We start from the raw sequence: 23,986 nt of genomic DNA, 5'->3' as shown, positions 1-23,986 counted from the left end.
TTCCATTGTTTGTACGCAAAATGCGACTTTCTGATCGATTGGTTGAGATTTTTATCACGCCTCTATAAAAAAAAATCCGAAAATGGCGCGAAAAATGTGACGTCACAATACGGCCATTGTCGTTGCGTATTGATTTGTGAAAAAGAATCCATTACCTTATCAGTTAAATTGTACTTAAAACATGTTTAAATTTTGAAAATAAATTTCAAAAATTAATTATAAGCGTTGATGTCATTTTTTTTAGTTTCATAGGAAAATAAAAAAAATTGTTTGCAAACTTTTGTAAAAATCCGTTACGCGGAAAAACAAAATGTTGACATCAATGCCAAGCAAAAGTTCTATCATTACCTTCTCTTAAAGCGTTGTTTTCAAAGTTAAAGTCAATAAGCAATGCAATTAAAGTAATTGTTTCTGCGGGAAAAAAAACAAATAACCAAAAGGAACATAGCCGTACATAGATTGGTTAGGGCAATTGTTTTTTAGTTTCATAGGGATTTGAAAAAAAAAAGTTTGCAAACTTTTGTAAGAATCGGCTAGCCGGATTCATACAGTTTGCAAACAAAGTGTTGACATCAATGCTTAATCAAAAAGCCAAGCAATAGTTCTATCATTACATTCTCTTATAACATTGTTTTCAATGTTAAGGTGGTCAATAAGCAATGCAATTAAAGTAATTGTTTCTGCGAAAAAAAAACCCCAAATAACCAACAGGAACATAGCCGTACAAAGACTGGTTCAAATTTACACTTACATTACAAAAAAAGTGAAAATTATAAGACAAAAAGCAAACAGAAGAATATAAACCCAAAAACAATATCGTATCCAATTTCATGGAAAATTATGAATAGTGTTGCTACAGCGAGTTTAACTCTGTACCTGCGCAGGCCTTTGTCTGGAAAGCAGACTGGATCTGACTTAGTTTGCTGAAGTCTGTGACAGTCATGACATGGGCACTATCTGGATCGGAAGCGATGTCGTTGAGCTCTGATTTGCTAATACCGCGTCCTACACCTACGGCGAAGACGCTGATACCATGTTGCTGGGTATTTGCAGCCTCTTTAACGGTGACTGGGTGGTTGTTGGAACGACCATCTGTGATGACGATTTCTATGTTGGGGACACCAGGACGATCACCGTTAGGCTGGGTGAACATCTTACTGTAGGTATAAAAGAAGTTGAAATGGAGAAGAGCCAGCCTACCATATATCTCTCGGATTTGACAGATAGGTCAACCTATAAGACGGGAAGTACTTTTTGACGTGTATCACAATAATAACTTATTTCGATTTGTATTACCGTTGAAATCGATTAACCAAAGCAGAAGACGCTTTCCCTTGCGGAATACATTGTTTTACCTTGCTTTTTCAAAAGGTTTATATGCCAATGTTTAGATTGCTTTGTATGTGGCCTCGTCATATCGACTTTGTGTTACAATTACTACATCGTTTAATAAGGGTATGCTCTGTTGTGTGTTTTCCTTCATATTAATTTTCGTTGTAAGTGTCAATATTTTCCATAATATATTTTTTTTATCAAAAATGTCCGTCGTATATTGATTTAGGGTTAGAATAAACTACTAGTAATCAATCGTGTTTTCTTTTCGAGAAATTTCACTTCATTAAAGTCTTTTAGAAAGAAAATGAGAATGTGATATATACACCCAGGGCTATTAAATATGTTATCATACCTATATACTTCTTTAAGTGCGGCTCCTGTGTTGGTACCTCCAGATTTGTATGGTACTTTGTTGATAGCGGCCAACAAGGATGCTTTGTCGGAGTAGCGGTTCAAATTGAAGATATTATACTGCCTTGATGAGAAAATTGAAAGACCTACTCGAATCTTGTCACTGGCGATGTTGAAATTTTTCACCATTGCTTTTACGAATTCCAACATCTTGTCGAAGTTGGCTTTGCCAACACTTCCGGATGAATCCAAATTAAAGATAATATCAGCTACCTGCACCACAATCTAGAGAAGTAAAAACACATGCGAAATGTAACGCTAGTATTGTCTAATACATGTCTTCAAATCTGACAAAAACGAAAAACATAACACAGGATATCAGTAGAAGGTATCTAATTAAGGTCCATTTGGATAGACATTGTTCTGCTTGTTCAACTGTAAAACGAATGTATGGAGTACTGTGTAATCGACTTTTGCGATGTGGGCCATAAACAATTTAAAACTATGAAAATATAATCTCTTAGCTAAAGGTTTGGCTGAAAATATATTACAGCTAGAAAATATAAAACTTTAAAAAGTAAAACTATAAAGGTAGCCGATTTACAAATAATATTTTTTCATTTGCATAATTATTTCTATTCTCCAAATCAATATTTCTTTTATCCTTATCTTCATAATTCTTCCGATTACATTCCTTTAAAAAAATCAACGTTTTATATCACTATCATTTGAATATATATACATAACTCAAATTCAGTCACTCTTTTTAACTGTATAGTTTCGTACCATTTAAATAGTAATTTAGACTACTAAGTTTATCTATATTGTAGTTATAATGACAAATACATAAACATGTGTACTGGTGTTGAAAATGTAGACGTACCTTTTGGGGCTGTGGCATTAGGATGTGGCTTTGAAACTGCAATGAAATTACATGTGTATAATCTGAAAACTCATACCCAAAGTGAAAATCATTTTTATAGCATGAATTATTCCCTATCCTATGTGTAAATCAATTTATAATAGCATGTTGACATTCACCTGTATGTGATATGTTATTCTGATATTAAACAGTGTAAAAAAAACATCAAATTGAATACATTATCATGATAAGGTGTAAACGATCCAGTAAGGAAAATGTTATTTTTATTTTATCGCATGTCTTTTAAAAAATGATGTGGATATTCATTTTATAATATAAAAATCAAATAATTTACATCAATGATCGCAATGTGACTATAAATTCATCATTTTGAACTTTTTATAATATATTGTTATTCATAGAATAATATGAATAAACAGTATATGTGATGAAATATTATAATTACTATACATATATTCTGCAAGAGTATTATATTAATGTTTTCCTTAAACATTGTTGATATATTTATACCTACCTTCACATGCTTTGGTTGAAAGAAGATTCTTCAGTGATGATAGAGCGTCGAAGTTATCGGCCCTGAATGCATACTGGCTATCGGGGTCGCTGGCGATGGCGTTAAGTTCCGCTGAGTTGATGCCGTGACCAACACCAAGAGCAAACATTGTGATTCCATCCTTTCGGGCCGCGGCAGCCTCCGCAATTGTCAACTGGCGGTTGTTGGAGTTGCCATCGGTAACAACAATTCCAATTTTAGGTACGTTGGGACGATGTCCTATGGGAAAGATTGTACGGTTTTTAAATTGAATTAAACTTTAAAATCTTTAATATAAATAGTTTGTCTGTTTGTGACATTAACATGCAACATCAATAAATACGAATCATACCCAACAACTACATATAAACCGATTCAAATGCATGTTTTATTTGAGTGAGTGATACCTCGCGGGCTTTGAATAACAAGACAAATATAATATCAGATACTCAAACATGAAAGCATAATCCACATGTGTAAGTAGTTTTAACGTTGATATGTTACTAAATTCAGGTATTCATCCAAGGATTGTATAAAAGACGAACAGGTAATGATACCCTGCGAAATTAAGATAATTATATACGGAATAGTTAATTACACCATACACTCTTATCCTTCTATGATGCTAAGAGCCGAAAATACATAACCCAAATGGGGCAATATCGAAAGCAAAGTCGACCTAACCACATATATAGAAAGTGCACCTTCTCAAAATTCGAAAATTTTGAAACATCAAATATTTGTATGTATACTAGATCGACATCGCTATTAAAGTAACAATATGGTGATCACTGGTTACCACAGTTGTCTACAAGATGACGATTCTACCGCTCACGATATCAATATAAGGCAACAATTTGGTATAACAAAAGCTAAATTTAAATGAGTTGGGTTACATGCTGCCGATGGCCTTGCAGTTAGGGCGTAAGAATTGCGTGTCTGCATGATCGTAAGAGGCGACTAAATTTGGGGTCTTATCTTTTCCTTGTGTTTCCCTTGAAACTGCATAACTTTTTGCATTCAGTTGAGCATTACCCCTGCGAAGGCGGCTTCAGATTCTACTACAGGCGATACATTCGGGAGTGGGACAACTGGTTCGCCCGTTGTCAGTATGATGTAACCGAGTGTTATGTCCTGCTGGTAGGTTTCGCAATATGTTTCACAAAGTAACACTAAAAATTCGACATCAGTTTCGCACTGTCGGTAGGAGACCAACACGAACATACCACAGCCTTCAGAAATTACCACACATAACCAACATGCATGTATCTCATACACAGGGGATGCTGTCCTTAAATGAACAGAGATATTGATAGAACTGAATTAGAAATAATAATTATAAACCAAACCTAACCTGCTGCTGATGTGAAACTCGTAGTATGCATGTAGTTGATGGCCTGTCCGGTGTGAGTAGAGCCGCTGTGGTACTTGATGTTGCCGATAGCCGAGAGCAGAGATGGTTTAGTCAAATGTGCTCCCATGTTGAATTCGGTCTTGTGTCCAGTTGAGAAGGTGTCCACTCCAACCTGGACATCATTGGGTCCGATGGCGAAAGTGTCAGAAACATTCTGCACAAAGTGTAACATCTTGTTGAAATTACTTGACCCTACACTACCAGAGGAGTCCAAAAGGAACACGACATCAGCCTTGGCACCACATCCTGAAATAAATGAATAATCAATTAATGGAGTGGAAACCGATTCGGGTTATATAGTATCACATGGACAATATTTTTTATCAGAGTTTCTATCCAAAACGGTAGTACCGTCCTTTTTTTAATATCAAAGTCTCCATCTCCAGCGGTAGGACCATCTCTTTTTTTGAAATATCAGAGACCTCGGTCACTAACTGATCCATGCTTTATCTTAAGTTAATGTAGGTAAAAATCAGTAGTTCAATCTCTCTTAACCATTTTGAAGTTGACAAGAACATCAAGCATAACATAGATAAGTGAGCCGTATGACTTGATAAATTGAGTGTATAAATATCAACGTAGGGCGCAAAAAGTACGGTAAAATTGGATATAACTGTTCTATTTGAGGATTTTACTGCTGAAATCAAAGTTTATTTTCTGTACACATATGAAATACGAACCTGCTTGAGCTTGTGGAGCGGGAGCAAGTGTTGCCTTCACTGGAAAATGGAAAACATTGTTACTTATATTCACATCAAAATTCAACATCGATAATACGTCGTTTAATGACTAATAAATATTATTTCGATTCGTGTAGTCTTAGTATTTATTGAAGAGAAAGCTAAAACTGTAAACAAATTGTATTAACTGAGCAGTCGGCATGGCATTATGATGTAGGAAATCGATAGTTTTATTGTAAGCAGGTGGAGCTGTAGATGGGTAGAAATAATGGCGGTAATTAAAGACAAGTCATTGAAAGGCAGTTTGGATTTAAATAAAGTGATTTTATATTAAACTTCAGATTCCTAAAAAAAAAACATTGTAAAATATTGCTGAACATAACAATACTACAAAAATGAAATGTATCCCATCTTTGTACACTTTATGTTAAGCTTTGAAATAAGTGTCGTTGTATATACAGTTTGTGTATTTCAAACATCAGCTCTCATAATGAGTAACACAACATTGTCGAAATTAATATCGACCCCGGAAAAAAACAAACAATGAATTTTAGATACCTTCACATGCCTTCTGCTGCAGAGTACTCTTGATTTGTGTCAGAGCATCAAAATTGTTAACGACAAACACGTGCTGATTGTCAGGGTCAGTTGCCATGGCATTCAGCTCGGATGTTTTGGGTCCTGCGCCAACACCTATTGAGAAAACAGTGACGCCGTCGTTACGCAGACGACTTGCCTCGTTGGCAGTAGCCCCGGCGCTGTTGGACTTGCCGTCGGTGATAACAATAGCGATCTTTGCAGAATTGGGCCTGGCACCATTTGCAGATGTGAAACTGGTCTCGCGGGCGTACTTGATAGCATCTGCCGTGTTAGTACCACCGGTTATATAATGGACGTTCGAAATGGCGTTCAAAACGGAGTTCTTATCGTGATATTTGTTGAGATGAAATTCCAAATGTGGCTTGTCGCTGAAAGTTACGACGGACACTTCAGTTCCGTTAGGGCTGATGTCAAATCCTTGAGAGGTTGTTCTTACAAACTGTAACATTTTCTGGAAGTTAGCATTTCCGACACTGCCAGAGGAATCGAGGATGAAAACGATATCAGCTGGTACTACACCACATCCTGCAAAAACAAGATATTGACTTGAGTTTTGGTGTATGTGGCCTGGTTGAGATCCGTGATTGATCTTGATTTACATGGGGTGTATATCTATCTTACTTACATAGAATACCTATGCCTTGTGTTTGATATACGAGATCTATTTTTATATCTTTTATTAGACCAATACTTGAATATGCAGATGTAATTTGGGATAATTGTTCACAGCAAGCTAAAAATTTACTAGAATCTATACAAATTGAGGCTTGGAGAATCATTACTGGACTTCGAAAGGGTACACCACATAATGTAATCTATCAAGAATTGGGATGGGGAAAGCTTGAGAATAGACGTAAAAACATAAACTTCTTCTTATGTACAAGATACTACATCAAAGTACGCCTACCTACCTATCTGATATTATCAGCAATTTTAGAAATAATATTGACGAACATAATTATTCTCTCAGAACCACTCGGACTTTAAACCCTCCAAAATACCACAGAGAAAATTATTATAATAGCTACTTTCCGCCTATGTTCCGTGAATTTAATGATCTTAGTATTGAAATCCTTAACGCACCCTCCATTAGAGTATTTGAAAAGATGATATCTAACAACAGTGTAGATAATAATACTACTTCAGTTATCTTCAAAAATCATGGTACTAGACATGATAACATAATTTTATGTCAATTAAGGAATGGTGCAAGCCAGTTAAACTATGATCTATTTAAAGATCATCTAAATGATTCCCCTGACTGCAGTTGTGGCATTGGGTTAGAAACATCATACCATTTCTTCTTCTTATGTCCACAGTATAACATACATAGGGACACTCTTAGGGAATCCCTACATAGTCAACAATACTTAAATCTTAATATTTTACTAAATGGATGATCTTAATGATGAGGAAAATACTCACATCCTAGAAAATGTAATTAGATATGTAAATAACACAAAGAGACTCTGAATGCTGAAAATATACCTATACAAATATAGATTGACTATCTATGATCATAAATAAGTACATAGAATACATTAATTGAATTAAGGTATACATGTGTATATCTAATCACTATGTCTGTCCATCCTTATAACTGTCTATCAATCTATGTAATGATTCGTATTGAACATGTATACCTTGATGCTGCTAATATACATGATTAATGTCGCTATGTTAATAATGTAGGGTTAGGGTTAGAGTACCGGTGACAAGTATTTATTATTGCGTAAAATAGCAAATATACACTTATTGAGAATATTAATAACAGCATACATGTATTCTGTTATTATGATCATATACATATAATCATCATTCACTAGTAAATCAATATCATAAAGTGCCAGGTAACATGTATATACACATATACATATCACTATAAATCTGTGAAAACTATCTGTGAAATTAATAGTCATATAATATGTCATTGTGTACGTGTGCTAATTATTTTATGCTTTCTATAGTAGTCACTGTACATCTATCAAATAATACAGTATTATCAACATACACACACATACAAATGTATATATAATATATATATATAACAAAAGTGAATAGCGTCAATGTGATGGTAACCCTCTTAACTAAGCATCATTATATGTATTACATGCCTTACAGGGTAAAGTTGGGTGAGATGTGGTGACTTGCTAGTTATGTATAATTGATTTATCTCCTTACTAAGAACAATCTCAATTGATAATCTTATTTGATTTGGGCTTAACCAGAATTTGACAATTGTATGTTATATTTTAAATTCTTATATGGTACTAATTTATATGCGGTAGGAAGATGCGTGTTTGGTCAACACATGAGTAAAAGACTACTGGTATTTACCAGATGGACATTATAGTCAGAAACTCTGTTGTTGATCAGGCACTTGTCTCTCTCCTGCATAGTAAACGAGTTCTAATACATATTTAACAATGATTTGTAAATTATTATAAAGAAAAAGAAAATACATAAGATTATCATTATATATTATTCACAAATACTCTTTCTATATATATACTATAATTTCCATTCTTGACTAATAACCGGATACTAATTATTTGAAATAAATGTAATATGTTATGGAGAGAACTTTAATATAGGCTTAGCCTGATGTTCAATCCATTTGATTTCCAATAAAATATGTTGAAATGAAAATATACGAGATCTATCTTGGTAGACGCCGTATATATATGCGGTGTGATTAAGACTTATGTACAGAGTGAGGATATGATCTGAAATCGATCTCGAGTGGTTCAGTACAATTTACAATATGTTATTCTGCCATACCTGGGATAGGGGTGGTAGGAGCGTGTGTAGTACGTGGCTTGGGTGTCGTGGTTGTTGGAGGAATGGTTGGACAAGCTTTCGTGTTACAAGTGCCAGTTTCCCTGTTTGCTCCGGTACACGCCTTTCCGCCATTGGCCGGGGGAGGGTTTGAGCAGGTTCTCTCTCTGTAATGGGTGCCTCCTCCACAGGTATTTGAACACGGACTCCAGAAACCCCATCTGCTCCAGGCTCCGTCAACTACACGAAATAATTGTCACTATGTTGAGGTCGTTTTAAACTGATTACATATTTCAAAGTTCGTATCATCTACAATCAACCTCATGGAAAGGTAATTTATACTTATATAACGTAATTTCATACACATAATAGAGATATTTGTAAACATGTATTTCACTCCAGTTTCCGTCAGCTGTACATAATAATTTAGCTGTCAGGGATTAAAAGCTTAACATTTCAGCCAATCAGGCCCCTTATATAAAAATGAACATATTCATTGTTGTGAACTTTATTTATTTTACAACAATTGCGAAACCAGTTCTATCAACTTATTGTTATCAAACTTGTTGGCCCGGATTGAAGCGCGCGGGGACTGTTTCTGTTGTAGGAAACCGGAGTACCCAGGGAAAACCTACATAGTCGGACAGGTGACACCGCACCTTTTTACATCTGATCGGGGAATCGAACCCCGGCCGTCTTGGTGAAGGGCAAGTGTGTTACACCTGTGCCACTCGCCCACCAAATATTCATTGTTACACTGATTAATCATGATCATATGTTAACGAAATGTGTGATTATGATGACCTGTCAAAAATTGATTTTCGCCGATAAAATGAACACGTTATCCACAGTAATTACGCATGCACTTTTAATTTTTATCCTCTTGTAAAATTAAGTTGATTTGATATGGTGTGAAATTTAAGATTCGTCAATTTAATAACTCCAATCAGCGTGACGTTACGAAAAAAGTAACAACCCAACCAATAAAACGTAAACCCGAATCAGCATGACGTCACGAAAAGATAAAAAAAATCAAGCAACCAGAAATTATATTTTATCAAAATCAAATATTAAATTGGGAAAACAAATCGAACATTACGCTTATTTGATAAAAGAAAACTTACTTTCACATGCAGTTTTCTTGAGTTCTGCCTGTAAGGTGGTGAGGGCATCAAAGTTGGATACTGTAAAAACGTGCTTGTTGTCCGTGGCAATGTGTTCGAGCTCTCCCCTATCGATACCATTACCGATACCGATTCCAAAAACCTTGATGTTTTTAGCGTGAAGCTTGGTAGCGGCGGCTAAAGTGGCGGGCTTGTTATTGGACTGACCGTCAGTCATTACGATCAGAATATTGGCCACGTGATCTCTGTCTCCGGCCGCGGGAGTGAAACTGTGTCCTGTGATGTAATCAATGGCGGTATCAGTATGTGTACTTCCGGCATTATACGGGATCGCGTTGATGGCGTGGACCAGCGGCGCTTTTGAACTGTACTTGTTCATATTGAACTGGTTGTGGACCGTCGAGGAGAAGGTAGTGACGCCGATTTGGACATTCCTTGGTCCAATGTCAAAAGAGTTGGCGAATTTCGCAACAAAGTCCTTTTGCTTCTGAAAGTTTGATGAACCTACACTTCCCGACGAATCCAGAAGAAACACGATATCAGCCGGTACTGTTCCGCATCCTAAAAAAGATAAGTCAAATTTAAATTAAAAGTTAATGTTATTGAAATGAGTTTACCTTTTAATTCATTCAACGCCTATGCAATGATGATTTTTTATGATAATAAAGATTTCGATGTAAAACATTAAAAATAGAAAAGTTTGCTGATAACAGGAAAAATTATGTTTCAAGAATGAATAAAAAAATTCATTTGATTTTGAGACAATATCCTCGCCAAGATTTCCTGACGACAAACATTCTCAGCAATGTTGAAACGATAATATGAATTTTACAATATAGGAGTGTGCGAGTTATCTCGCTTTCCTCATTGTGGTTTTGCTTAATAAAAATGAAAATAATTTATAACTGTAATAAACGAATGGTTTATCATTCCTATTGTTAAAAATAGAAAGAATAAGAAAAGAAGCAATATAGACTATAATTCATGAATCTACAAACGTTTCTGATCATGAAATATAAAAAAAAACATGATGAATTGCGCATGTCATATTGCAAAGATAATTAGAAGGGCATGACAATCGAATGGTATAGAGATCTTTTTTTCTTTTTTCTTTATGAAATAAAAATACACCTAAGTAATTTTTAAACGTGAAATTAATTAGAAGCTGAAAGAAAAAGAGAAAATTTATATTAAAATATATAAAATGATACACAAACTATTTTTTCGTTCTATGGTTCATGTTTGCAAAATTCAACATATACCAGATATACAAATAAATGAAACTGACAGCGATTAGAATACAGAGTAAATGAGAAAAAAGTACAGCGAATAATAAACAGCGAATATCGTTACATGTACAGGTAGATATAAACTTTAAAGAACAATTTGTTTCTTATATAAAATGTTCTGTTGTGCGATAATTAAATTTGCACTTGAAATAGAATATAAGTAATAATATTTAACATTTGCGAGCTGACTTACCTGGGGAGACCGTGGTCGCAGCGCCCTGGGCGGTTGAGCCCAGGCTCGCTAAAGCGCAAAGTAATGTCACAATTTTTGACCGCATCTTAGCGGTACCAGTCAGCTACTGAAGGTCCGAAACCCTGGTCGGTAGTTTTTATCAGTTCTGACACAAATAGTCAACTTGCCAAGTGCGTAAGCAATGTGAAAGGATGACCAGCCTACATATCCATGATACTGTCGTAACTCGAGTCACTGATAGGCCAACGAGTTATCCAGTGTCCCCTGGACAAAACACGACTTCAAAATTATTTCTAGTATCGCGAATGAGAAGATATGTTTTGTAGGTTTTATCGGATGTGTAAAATTGAGAAAGTAAAAACAGACCGATTCTAAAAAGGAAAGGTCAAATGAGGTTACGGCAACGAACTGTCACCTGGTTTGATTATAAGTATATACGTGACAATAGGATGGCTTCAATTCAGGGCAAGATATGGTTGCTTAACTGAACTTTTTTTTCAATATCCGGAAATTTCGATCTGAAAAGTTAAGGAAACTTCTAACGAAAGGAAAAGACAGGAGTCCTGACAATCCGTCCCATCGTTAATATTGGCTGTAATAACGTCTACACGGTATTCTTAATTTGTTCACTTTAATTAATTGTTGAATAAATACAAGAACTACATCAATGTATATTATATTTACAGTGAATCTAGAAGTTATGATGTCCTGTAGTTTAGTCTTTGGTACCCATGTTCCTATTAACTGGCCCACACACGATCTACAATTGTTAATATTGTGACGTACCCCGTATTACCACACCAATGGGATTGGATTAGTGTTTTTTTTAGACTCTATGGGTTTTTTCTGTCTTTAACACGTTGGTGTTGTTTGATTGTCAGGAATAATATCAATATTTAAATCACTGGCGCAGTTCATAGTTCATTGTAGTCATATTTGGGTTTTGTTATGCGTATACGAACTGCACCTTTAATAATTGTCCATTTTTACTTTCCACGTTTTCTAGTTTGATAAATGTTTTACACTGATACCACTAGAACATGTTCGTCGTAATATAGCAAACAAATATCACACGTAAAATATAGACTATCAAAAACCATCACGGGCTTAATGCATCACTGATTGGACACACGACTATTTCATCCTCAGTTTCTTTGAGTGGTTAAAACTTCCAACAACCGGAAAGGTAAGACAATCAACAACAACAACAACAACAACAACAACAACAACAACAACAACAACAACAACAACAACGACGACGACAACAACAACAGAAGCAGCAGCATCAATTAGACACAGTAATGCTGTTCTATTTTCAGCCGTTCTATTTTAATGTACGTTCTGTAGATATGGTTCTTTAAGTGGTGTTTCCGATACATATATAGGACAGGTCGTTCATAGCATGATAAGCTTATCATTATTTTACAATAAGTGATGTATTCCTTAAATATTATTAAAACACTTAAATTACGTATCAAAATATTTAGAATAATTTTCACACATAATTCGTTAAAATACATATGATTTATAAACAATGCGATTGTTTTGATATTTTTATAATCATCAATTTAGTTATTAGCTGTAAGTTTTCATATATGATTTTGTTCACGATTTCCTGTTGTGATTTAGGTCTGTCAGCGTAGAGCGCCACCTGTCAGTTATCACATGACCCATCCTCCCATACATCCAGAACCGGAAATGACACAAAGGCAACTCCTTAATGTACGTGTAGTCCGATAGTTCACATGGGTTCGCTTTACTGAGAATAACAAGTTTTAGGTAGAATCCATAGTTCTAACACAAAATGTTAGTTGGTCTGGTCTTAACAAACGGCACGAACAAGAATGGCAGAACCGTCGTGTTCATTCTATCAATAATCACTGACAGAACAATATATTTATAGGTAAGTTTATATTGAGACGGTGGTTATAAACAATGGAAGAATTATATCATAAGTTTTCAGTTGGATTGAAACTAAGATATGGTTTGATTAAAAGCATTTTCACATCCGAAAAATAGAACTGTAGTTAATGAGAGGAAACGAAGAGCTAACGGGATCATTTTTATCCATTACAAAGGTTTGTATGGTACAATACATGGTTTGTTCTTGGCAAGAGTTAGAAGGAAAACGATAAACTTCGCAATGTTCGTCTCCCGGTCCCGAGGCAAACACCAACCTTTCTAGGATACCAGGAACACAATCGTGATTTACATGTATTTACAGTGAAAAACACCTGGTCACACTTTTCTTAACGATGCAGTTATATGAAGGTCCTATTAAAGAATAAAATTCTTTCTAACAAATCATCTCGTATTCTGAAAAAAAGAACAAGTATCACAACAGCGACAAATCTATTGCACAACGTGGTGTTCGTTGACCCAACGATAGGTTTAAGTTCATATCTACTTCAAAGTAGTTGATCAGGCAGGGATGGAATAGCCGCACGAGATTTGTATTGGCGGACAAAGCTTTCTCTGACAATTGCTATCGGCTGATATTCCCGGTTGATGTTTTTTTTTTGTTTAAACAGTATTTATTTATATTCAAGTCAAGTGTACATATACATTGCAAATTATACATTGGTGAGGGATTTAGAAACAAGCTTAAAGCTTATATTAATCCATTTCCCTCTAAGGTTCGGCATATTGGTGATTAGTATGGTGGTACAAATACTGTTTCATAATAATAAACAGAAAATAATTAATTTGACAAAAAAGGTAAATTATGGTGAAAAGTGATGAACAGTGGTGGAATACAAATAAATCTATGTTATAGCAATCTAATTGGAGAATAGAATACTTTGATATATAATTATGTAAATTATTTATGTTAATTAATGATGTCGATGGGGATGTGGATAAATTACGATGAAGCTAAGTAGTTCATAACATATCTTTTTGCCCCCCACTTTTTGACATCCAAAATCTAAAAAAGGGGAAAAAACACGAATTTATATATTCATTTCGATAAATATCTGTATATTTTCGAACCGATAATGTTTTCTTGAAGGCAACGATAAAAACTTTATCTTGTACATCCGGAACATTCCGACTTTTATACTAGTATATCAATCCTCAGACCTGTGTGTCGGTCGTCTGCACTAGCCTGGTAAGTCAATATTTATATCTTAATACGAAATTTTGCTTAACTTCATCACATAGATTAAATAAGTTGATGATAATTTGTGAAGTTAATTGAGTTCATAATGAGAACAAGACAGAAACACAACATGAATAAGAATGCGCGGTTTTAACGTGAATCGAGTGATACTATTTACCAACAGGTACGGGAAAATACCAAAAAAAATCGGCTCTCGCCTACGGCGCTCGCTTTATCACTAAATTACTGCCCCCCCCCCCCCCCCCCCCCCCCCCCCCTTTCGATTGCAGATCCACAGGGGGGCTTTGCCACCCTGGTACCCGCTTGGCGGCCCCGAATTATTGGAAATGTGCTATATTTCATTTTCCGCGGAGGGCTTAGACCCCCTTGAACCCCCTATCAGGGCGCTGCCCTGAAAAAATCGGCTCGCGCCTACGGTGCTCGCATTATTACTAAATTACTGGACCCCCCGCCCTTTCGAAAATCCTGGCCGGGCCTGGTGATTCATGTTTTGCCATAAATGATATATCCTGATTTGTGTAAATAACTTATTTTGTACTACATAAATTATCAAAATTATCATGGGATGTTGAAATGCTAATTATTGGCTAATTTTGCGGAGATGGCATACGATTTGTTTAGTGCGTAAAATTTAAGGTTAAAAAAATTGTTGCCCCCCCCCCCCCCCCCTCCCCCCACACACTTTTTGACGACTTCCTACGCCACTGATGTAATAGCTAACTGTCACGTTGATTTGATTCATGCTTTTCTGTTAAGTTTATTTTTTTACTTTCAATTCCTATAAACGGAATACGGGAAGATGTACTTGTCATTAAATAACACTGTAGCCCATTTTAAAGTTTGCTCTAATTTTTAGACATACCGTAAAAAAGATGAATACGACCATGTACAGGTCAACGAGGGAAGTCGACCGAGTAGAGTTTCATAACACTTGTTTGGTAAGTAAGTAGTTATAGCTACAGAAATATGTCCACAAACGGCCAGAGATATGTCAAACAGTGTGAAGGGACATTAGGCTGACCTTGATACAGAATGGGGTCAAATTCTATGTATAGAAATAACCCCGAATGATCGGGTGGAGATTCATCCAAGATAGTGATGGATTACCTCTAGACGTGACCTCTAGCTTTATAGAGATTATCTACTTTGGCTGCACGGGTCAGATGATAAAAGTAAGTACCTGGACTCTCAGGTATGTCCGAGGTAAAACAACTATGTACTAGGAGGATAGGTAAATAGTCAAACCCCATGATTGTATTCTTGTGTTTATTGTCCTTCATTTCGAGGTTAATGTCTTCTGTGATAAAATCCGACAAAATCTACAGGATTTATTGGTTATGGAAATATATTGATTTCATGATAGATATACTTTATAAAAGTGAGAAGTACATTCATAGCTAGTCACTGTAACGGGTTATCTAGTATTTCATTCTTATATAACCGTGATTGGTTTAGAGTTATCACCCTTGACATTTCAAAAATAATAATTTGATGATGTACAATGTGTGTAATCAAGTGAGTGAAACCAATATGCCGATTATCGTATAAGGCGTTAGTATGGCGTAAATAGATAAAATACAAGGTAATTCCAAAGTGTTAACGAAATCATATTTCTTACTTGAAATCGAAAATTCTGTACAGTTGTTTAAAAGTAGTTAGGCTAACAGTTTAACAACAATTTTCAAATCCTAATAAAACAATTTTGTAAAACTAACTTGACAAAATTTTACGAAACTATTACACCCGTCAGTCTCTTCCTGAATACACATACTCAGGGTTTGAAGTAACGGGGAATTGAGATCTTCACTAATAAAGTCATTGAGCCTTTTGAACAACCAGGCCCAGATTTTCAGTAAGGTAAACGTCAATTGTTTGACCGATGACACGCACCATGTAAATCTATGTAAAATCTAGTTCAAATCCAGCATTTAACGATTTCATATCAATCCGATAAATGCCACTTTTCAAGTGCAAAAGTATCTCAGTTATGGGATGAACAAAATTAATCGTACGTTATTTTACATTATTCAAACGAAATTTCCGAAATGCGTCAAGATATTTTACAAAAGCTTCGATGAAATGAAAAAAAGGCTCATATGAAACGCTGACATGTTTGAAATGATATTTAATGGAAACTCGTGAAAATTCTTTATTTATAAGTAAGTAGATTTCATTTCCGACTTTCTGATTATATGATAGTTTGCCAAATTGGGTTAGGACGGATTGATTAGGTATTTCCACTGTAAACAGCTCTCTATTGTATATTTATGTCTGGTCATGTTGTAAACAATCATTTTATATTCCCATCCTAGTGCCTAAACACAAAATAGTATTTTCCACATTACTCTTTTTATTGTTATTTACGTTGTGTTTAACGGGATGATATGACGTCTTGGCATTACATGTAACATGCTTTGTGATACCAATATCACACGATCCGGGTTGCTCACTCCGAGCGGTTTTAAATCTAGTCGCTTCGGTTTCCGGAGCTGACTTGTTTTTCTTTTGTAAGTTGTTGAATTGTTAAATCATTATTATTTTTTAATGTGTGATAAAAAGATTATGGTATGACAATTTTGATATCGGCCCTCGGACTGATAAAGGGTGTGATATCAAAAGTGTCCTATCATAGCCTGTAATTACATGTGTAATGCGTCTGAAATTCGATAGCAGCTCGAGTGATTTCACATCCACTTTGGAGCACAGGTACTTGTGGACATGAATATGATGTTTTTAATAAAAATATTACATTATAGACGAGTAAATTACTGTATTACAATCGTATGCTTAATTTGTAAAAAAAATACCGTTCCTTGGCCTTATAAATATAATGTAATATTTTTATTAAAAACATCATATTCATGTCCACAAGTACCTGTACTTTGGAGTGATATCACACACCCCATAGAAGTGATCAATAGTTCCGGATTTTGCCGCTTCCTCTAATTGGTGTTTGCTTTAAATGTAAACAAACGAAAAGTTGGCATGAAATAACTGGGTTTCGTGGTTAATGATTTATGAAGATCCTCACAAATTTTTTGATTGCGTCGCTCTCGGATTAGGGTTTGCTTAATAGTGTTACACCATTCCTCTGCATATTGTGATGAAAATGGCAAGACGAATTAATCGACAAGGAACAAATGTAAAAGCAAACGAAACGTGTTATTGATGCAGGGGAACAATTCAATAGTGCTAGTCATACCAAAGCATTCTTGGAAAGCATGAGAAACAAGAACATTGCGTGAAAAACGCAATCGGACCTCCATGGATTTAAAAGAAGCATTTTTGTGTACGTTTTGTTGATTAAAAAAGAACGATAAAAGTTGATGATATGATTATCTTGATATCACACACCTAATCAACCATCGAGTCATGATATCTGCCCTCGGGCCAAAAGAGGACCGAAGGCTGATATCAGGACTCGAGGGCTGATTAGAATGTTTCCCTCCGAGGGCTGATTAGAGTGTCTCACTCCGAGGGCTGATTAGGGTGTCTCAATCCGAGGGCTGATTAGAGTGTCTCACTCCGAGGGCTGATTAGAGTGTCTCACTCCGAGGGCTGATATGGTGTCTCACTCCGAGGGCTGATTAGGGTGTCTCACTCCGAGGGCTGATATGGTGTCTCACTCCGAGGGCTGATAGAGTGTCTCACTCCGAGGACTGATTAGGATGTCTCACTCCGAGGGCTGATATGGTGTCTCACTCCGAGGGCTGATTTGGGTGTCTCACTCCGAGGGCTGATAAGGTTGTCTCGCTCCGAGGGCTGATTAGAGTGTCTGACTCCGAGGGCTGATTAGGGTGTCTCACTCCGAGGGCTGATTAGGGTGTCTCACTCCGAGTGCTGATTAGAGTGTCTCACTCCGAGGACTGATTAGGGTGTCTCACTCCGAGGGCTGATAAGGATGTCTCACTCCGAGGGCTGATTAGAGTGTCTCACTCCGAGGGCTGATTAGGGTGTTTCACTCCGAGGACTGATTAGGGTGTCTCACTCCGAGGGCTGATTAGAGTGTCTCACTCCGAGGGCTGATTAGGGTGTCTCACTCCGAGGGCTGATTAGAGTGTCTCACTCCGAGGGCTGATTAGAGTGTCTCACTCCGAGGGCTGATAAGGGTGTTTCACTCCGAGGGCTGATTAGGGTGTCTCACTCCGAGGGCTGATGAGGGTGTCTCACTCCGAGGGCTGATTAGAGTGTCTCACTCCGAGGGCTGATTAGGGTGTTTCACTCCGAGGGCTGGTTAGGGCGTTCACTCCGAGACTGATTAGAGTGTCTCACTCCGAGGGCTGATTAGGATGTCTCACTCCGAGGGCTGATGAGGGTGTCTCACTCCGAGGGCTGATTAGAGTGTCTCACTCCGAGGGCTGATGAGGGTGTCTCCCTCCGAGGGTTGATTAGAGTGTCTCACTCCGAGGGCTGATTAGGGTGTCTCACTCCAATGGCTGATTAGGGTGTTTCACTCCGAGGGCTGATTAGGGTGTCTCACTCCGAGGGCTGATCAGAGGGTCTCACTCCGAGGGCTGATTAGAGTGTCTCACTCCGAGGGCTGATTAGAGTGTCTCACTCCGAGGGCTGATTAGGGTGTTTCACTACGAGGGCTTATTAGGGTGTTTCCCTCCGAGGGCTGATTATGGTGTCTCACTCCGAGGGCTGATTAGAGTGTCTCACTCCGATGGCTGATTAGGGTGTCTCACTCCGAGGGCTGATATGGTGTCTCACTCCGAGGACTGATTAGGGTGTCTCACTCCGAGGGCTGATGAGGGTGTCTCACTCCGAGGGCTGATTAGAGTGTCTCACTCCGAGGGCTGATTAGGGTGTTTTCCTCCGAGGGCTGATTAGGGTGTCTCACTCCGAGGGCTGATATGGTGTCTCACTCCGAGGGCTGATTAGAGTGTCTCACTCCGAGGGCTGATTAGAGTGTCTCACTCCGAGGGCTGATATGGTGTCTCACTCCGAGGGCTGATTAGGGTGTTTCACTCCGAGGACTGATTAGGGTGTCTCACTCCGAGGGCTGATTAGGGTGTCTCACTCCGAGGGCTGATTAGGGTGTTTCACTCCGAGGGCTGATTAGGGATGCGATATCAAAATGGTCATATCATTCTCTCTATATATCATATCATTCTCTCTATATATCATATCATAATCCCTATATATCATATCATTCTCTCTATATATCATATCATTCTCTCTATATATCATATCATAATCTCTATATATCATATCATAATCCCTATACATGTATATCATATCCGTCCAATAAAATGCTGTTTTCACGAATCATATGAGAACAACCAAATCGCCTTTGTCATTTCTATTTCATAGGAAATTATGGAACTTGACAAGTTTTTTTTTTATAATTTTCTTTTTCTGATTTTACTTCGTCAGGTTAGTAAAGGTATGTTGTATTGTTTTACACGACATAGTGTTCCTCGAGCTACCGTACATGCTGGGGGGATCATTGTACTCTATCAGAGACATGTATCTGATATACACGTCTCTCACTCTATTAAGATTGCACCAAAAAACGCTTTAAAATGACTGTAACAGTAAAAACCAATGTTTGAACAGATTACCCGGCTTAATTCCCTTTATGTTACCGCTATTAGCAGAATGCTGTGCGCCGTTCAGCATATTTACAGAACAGTTTTACTAGGCTCGTGTATCGCTATACCTCCCATACAGTTCACCATATAATTCACTGTATTATGAGTATAAAATCTACAGTTATAGTTGTTTTTAAATATGGTGTTAAAATTTGAATGCCGAAAAATACCTAATACTGTCACCAGCATGGCTGACTAATACCCCCACAATCCGCATGAGTCAATGGACAACGGGAATTGTTACTTAGAGGCCAACTAAGATAACCTGTGCATGCCCCTATTTCTGAAATTCAGAATGGCTGGAATAGGTGTTGATCAAAATACAGAGAATTTAGTCATAAGTTTTGTTGAAATCAGTTTAGGAGTTGTCCCGACAAGAAAAAACATATGAATAGTGACTAGTATTAAACCATGACAACCAACATTTTGGATTTTTAACAGCTGCATGCACATCTACACATGGTCCTCTCTATTTGTGTGAACTTTTATTGGAATCGGCCCACTGGTTGTCTGGACAATAAAAACCTGTTAATAGTGACCAGTTACCATGGCAACAAAACAATTGGAATTTAAACAGCTGCACGCAAATGCACATGCACAACCGCTTTAGGAGGAGTTGTCCGGACCAGATGTGTCTACAGACGGACGTACGGACGGACAGATAACCCGATTCCAGTATAACTTTGTTGCGGGGGTTAAATACATACTAAATTGAGTATGATTGGTTTTCCCGTAATATATAAATATTAAATTCAAAGGAGAGAAATTCTACAAACAGATAATGTCTCAATAGGTAAGTAAATAAAACGTGCTGAAGTATGAAATACACTAATTCAGTAGATTATAAAAGACAATTTAATATATGTTAATACAATAAAAGAATCAGTAGGGGGCTTTGTACGCCGACCCTTATTGCTCTGTGTACCCTGGTGGGTAATTAAGGGTATATCCGGGAGGACAACTAGGAGTCTTGCAGCATTTACCCTGGGCTGGCGGGTTTAGATGACAAGCGGCAGGGAGATTCCACTGGACACACCTAGAATACAGAGGGAAATGTGAATGGTTTAATAGATATAACCATAGAAAAAGTTGACCATATAATTTCAGCAGCATCTTTCTATATGGAGACGGTAAACGTTTGAGTTGTTTTTCCCCACTATAAAATAGGTTTTGAAGAGTCAACTATTCCATGTTGGTCCATCTTAAAGTTACAATTTATAGATTGAAAGGATTGCTGCCACACTTTAACAAGGAACATATATATTTAGTCTATAATAATATATAAACATACTTGTTCTTGCAGGTGTAGTATCCACGACTGGCGTCCATACACGTGCATGTGTACGTACATCCATCGTCAAATGTCTGCCCTTGGGAATACAGTTGGTTCTTAAAATAACACCCTCGAGATTGTCCTGCAAGACAAATTGACAAATTTAAGTGATAACTTGTATTCATGAAAAATATCCAGCCTCTCTTCAGTCAAAACTATTTCGTGTCTACAACACAAGGGGATAATATCTTCTATCAGTCCAGAAACAAGCTTGATCCGTCATGGTCATTCATAGTTACGTAATATAATTAGCCATTAAACATATTTTGTCAAAACTGGTCCCCTTTGTTTTATTTTAACGTCATTTCAAGCCTGCTTGAATTCCTTTTCAACTGGAATCATAAGGTTTGGACATGACGGCAACCCTGGACGAATCACGATGAACCTAAAACTGTTATATTGTAATAAACCCTTGAAGCTATATACCTGCAAACTGGCCACTTGTACCAGAGCCAGTACCAGTTCCGGTAAAGGAGCCTTGTGATCCAGTTCCAGTGCCACCAGCTCCAATGCCACTTCCGGTGCCACCAGTACCGCTGCCACCAGTTCCAGTGAAAGAGCCCTGAGATCCACTTCCTGTTCCGCCAGCACCACTTCCTGTTCCGCCAGCAACACTTCCTGTACCGCCATTGCATACCGGACGTGCGCAGCACTCACCAGGAGGTTTCTGTAGGATACAGCCTTGAGGAATATTACTCCACTGTGTGCATCTAAACATAAAATTCAACTCGGGCTACATTTCAAGTATCTATTAATTTCGGAATTAAAGTTTCTTCTTAATCAAAACGGCCGCTCGGCAACAGAATAACGTCATTCAAATGCTTGCTTCTACCGAAGGTCTTACTCTTGGCGATACAAAAGAAGAAATCGATTTAAACTATTCTTAAAACTATGAATTCATGCTGCTTCCAGTGTTTACAAAGGAACTTGAAGAGGGCACATGATTTTGATTTAATTTACTGTATGTCAAACACACATGTCGTGAATTTGGTACAATGTATTTACGTACAGTTGCGTGCAGTAATACTGTCCTCGAATACCATCCGTGCATGTGCAGTTGTATAAGCATGCGTCCTGCCATGTTTGTCCGGTGTTGTACAACTGACCCTTGTAGTAACAGCCGCCGCCTAAAATGCGTCAGATGTAATTTATAGGATGTAACGATACGGTATGTTCAAATGGTTTTTCAAAAGGAAAAATGGATTTCAAAATTGGAAATTCGAATAAAATTTTAAACAATGTTACTTACTTTGTCCAGTAAAGCCTTGATTCGGAGAGACAGTTACAAATCCGGATCCGCCAAATCCACCCTGCGTTCCAGTGCCGGTTCCAGCGCCGGTTCCAGCGCCGGTTCCCCCTGGTGCAGTTCCAGTTCCGGTAAACCCTCCTCCTTGAGTTCCGGTTCCAACACCACCCTGTCCGGTTCCTCCGGGTGCAGTTCCATGTCCGGTAAAACCTCCTCCTTGAGTTCCGGTAGCGACACCTCCCGGCCCGGTTCCGGTTCCAGTGAAGCTACCGCCTTGTGTTCCGCTTCCCGCGAGTTGATCTGCAGTATTGTTATAACGGTTATATACAAATAGAAGCAGTATATTTTTTGTTCATATGTGTGAACCTAACTTTACCCGAGCTGTCATTCTGAAGCAAACTTATAGCCCCACCTCTGCGGATTAGTGTCGAAATCTAAAATTAAAACACTCATTCACAAACTTTTCACAAATCGTTTTTTCACGAAATTCATCAATTGAAACAATATTCTAATTTCAATCATTTAGGGGCCTCGGTATCTCTAATCCACCTTAATAACAAATTAAGTTGAAATAGTGCAGTATCCAAATTACAACAAATAAGAGGCTACTATTTGCTTCATCATGGTTGTCATGGTAACAAAGTCTATACAGTGATGTATGGTATCCCCTTATGCTCATGTACACCAAATTTGGTCACAATCGGACAATAATCAAACTTCAACCAATCAAAGCCAATTTGTGCTTCAGCTTGGTTTTCATGGTAGCGAAACTTTTACAGTGATGTTCAGCATCCCGTTATACTTCTGTATAACAAATTTAGTCGAAATCGGCCAACATCTTAATTTAAACCAATCAGAAGCCCGGATTGGGTTGCTATGATAATAGTTTCGGAATAATGTCAATTATGTGTTTCGCTCAGTAACACCATTTGACAAAGACTGAATAAATTTGTCAAATGACTAAATGTTTTTTGCCCTTTATCTGATAATCTTTTTATATTGAGCAGCTACCACGGTAACCAAAATTTAGCAGAAAAAAATCGCATGCTAAGTTCCTTATTTATATTTATGTAAAGTTTCATTGAAATCGGTTCACAAGTTTAGGAGGAGTTTTCGGGACATTTGCGGACGACAGACAGTGTGATTCCAGATAAATACAGCTTAATAAACTGGGTTTAAACAGAAAAAAGTCTGACGGTGGGAAACTTGTTACATTAATAGTAGAAGGGAAACGAGACAAAAGACCATGGCGTTGGGAACAAATGAGACTTACCACATAAGTTACAGAAGTGGGGACAGTGAGATAATGCCCAGCTAGTGTATGGGTCAACACACGCTGCAGACGTGTATTCTTTACAATTTGGAAGGGAGTCCTTGCAATTTCCACTTCCTTAAATAGAAAATAAACCATTGAAAATGCATCTCGATATAGTGGGAGGTTTTAGAATGCACGTCGTTTGAAGAATACGCTAATCATAATTCTATAGACAAGGACAAAGTCGTCCATGCA

At 37.3% G+C, this 23,986-nt stretch overlaps 2 protein-coding genes across 2 annotated transcripts in view; both read right to left on the bottom strand.

The window, feature by feature from the left end:
* The window catches only part of LOC117338517, a 72,178-nt gene that overhangs the window by 22,150 nt on the left and 26,042 nt on the right, over nucleotides 1–23,986 (bottom strand). Inside the window, exons 26-42 of the mRNA XM_033899873.1 lie at nucleotides 23,750–23,866; nucleotides 22,480–22,776; nucleotides 22,240–22,357; nucleotides 21,657–21,940; nucleotides 21,189–21,312; nucleotides 20,814–20,933; nucleotides 17,108–17,118; nucleotides 9,698–10,258; nucleotides 8,577–8,813; nucleotides 5,754–6,320; nucleotides 5,196–5,234; nucleotides 4,456–4,761; nucleotides 3,084–3,341; nucleotides 2,547–2,605; nucleotides 1,688–1,971; nucleotides 877–1,157; nucleotides 349–353 (exon numbers count right to left, since the gene is read on the bottom strand). Of these exons, the coding sequence (XP_033755764.1) occupies nucleotides 349–353; nucleotides 877–1,157; nucleotides 1,688–1,971; nucleotides 2,547–2,605; nucleotides 3,084–3,341; nucleotides 4,456–4,761; nucleotides 5,196–5,234; nucleotides 5,754–6,320; nucleotides 8,577–8,813; nucleotides 9,698–10,258; nucleotides 17,108–17,118; nucleotides 20,814–20,933; nucleotides 21,189–21,312; nucleotides 21,657–21,940; nucleotides 22,240–22,357; nucleotides 22,480–22,776; nucleotides 23,750–23,866 (3,668 nt within the window). The remainder of the gene's footprint in view (nucleotides 1–348; nucleotides 354–876; nucleotides 1,158–1,687; nucleotides 1,972–2,546; nucleotides 2,606–3,083; nucleotides 3,342–4,455; nucleotides 4,762–5,195; nucleotides 5,235–5,753; nucleotides 6,321–8,576; nucleotides 8,814–9,697; nucleotides 10,259–17,107; nucleotides 17,119–20,813; nucleotides 20,934–21,188; nucleotides 21,313–21,656; nucleotides 21,941–22,239; nucleotides 22,358–22,479; nucleotides 22,777–23,749; nucleotides 23,867–23,986) is intronic.
* On the bottom strand, nucleotides 1,842–11,297 carry LOC117338022 (collagen alpha-1(XII) chain-like). Its single transcript, XM_033899182.1, has 9 exons — nucleotides 11,180–11,297; nucleotides 9,698–10,258; nucleotides 8,577–8,813; nucleotides 5,754–6,320; nucleotides 5,196–5,234; nucleotides 4,456–4,761; nucleotides 3,084–3,341; nucleotides 2,570–2,605; nucleotides 1,842–1,971 (listed from the first exon to the last, which is right to left on the bottom strand). The coding sequence occupies exons 1-9, from the start codon at nucleotides 11,262–11,264 to the stop codon at nucleotides 1,952–1,954; spliced, it is 2,109 nt and encodes a 702-aa protein (XP_033755073.1). The 5' UTR covers nucleotides 11,265–11,297; the 3' UTR covers nucleotides 1,842–1,951.

The sequence above is a fragment of the Pecten maximus genome, chromosome 11, assembly GCF_902652985.1.
Source record: "Pecten maximus chromosome 11, xPecMax1.1, whole genome shotgun sequence".
NCBI classification, from domain to species: Eukaryota; Metazoa; Mollusca; class Bivalvia; order Pectinida; family Pectinidae; genus Pecten; species Pecten maximus.
The sequence above is the reverse complement of the archived record's forward strand: the minus strand, read 5'-3'. Positions and strand labels throughout refer to the sequence as shown.

Bases quoted from the DNA above. Each gene is read 5' to 3' on its own strand.
- LOC117338022 (XM_033899182.1), bottom strand. From the start codon at position 11,264: ATGCGGTCAAAAATTGTGACATTACTTTGCGCTTTAGCGAGCCTGGGC. The intron at 8,814-9,697 runs GTAAGTTTTCTT...TATTTCGTGTAG, and splicing joins CAAGAAAACTGCATGTGAAA to TTGACGGAGCCTGGAGCAGA. The intron at 3,342-4,455 runs GTTAGGTTTGGT...TCTTTCCCATAG, and splicing joins GAGTTTCACATCAGCAGCAG to GACATCGTCCCAACGTACCT.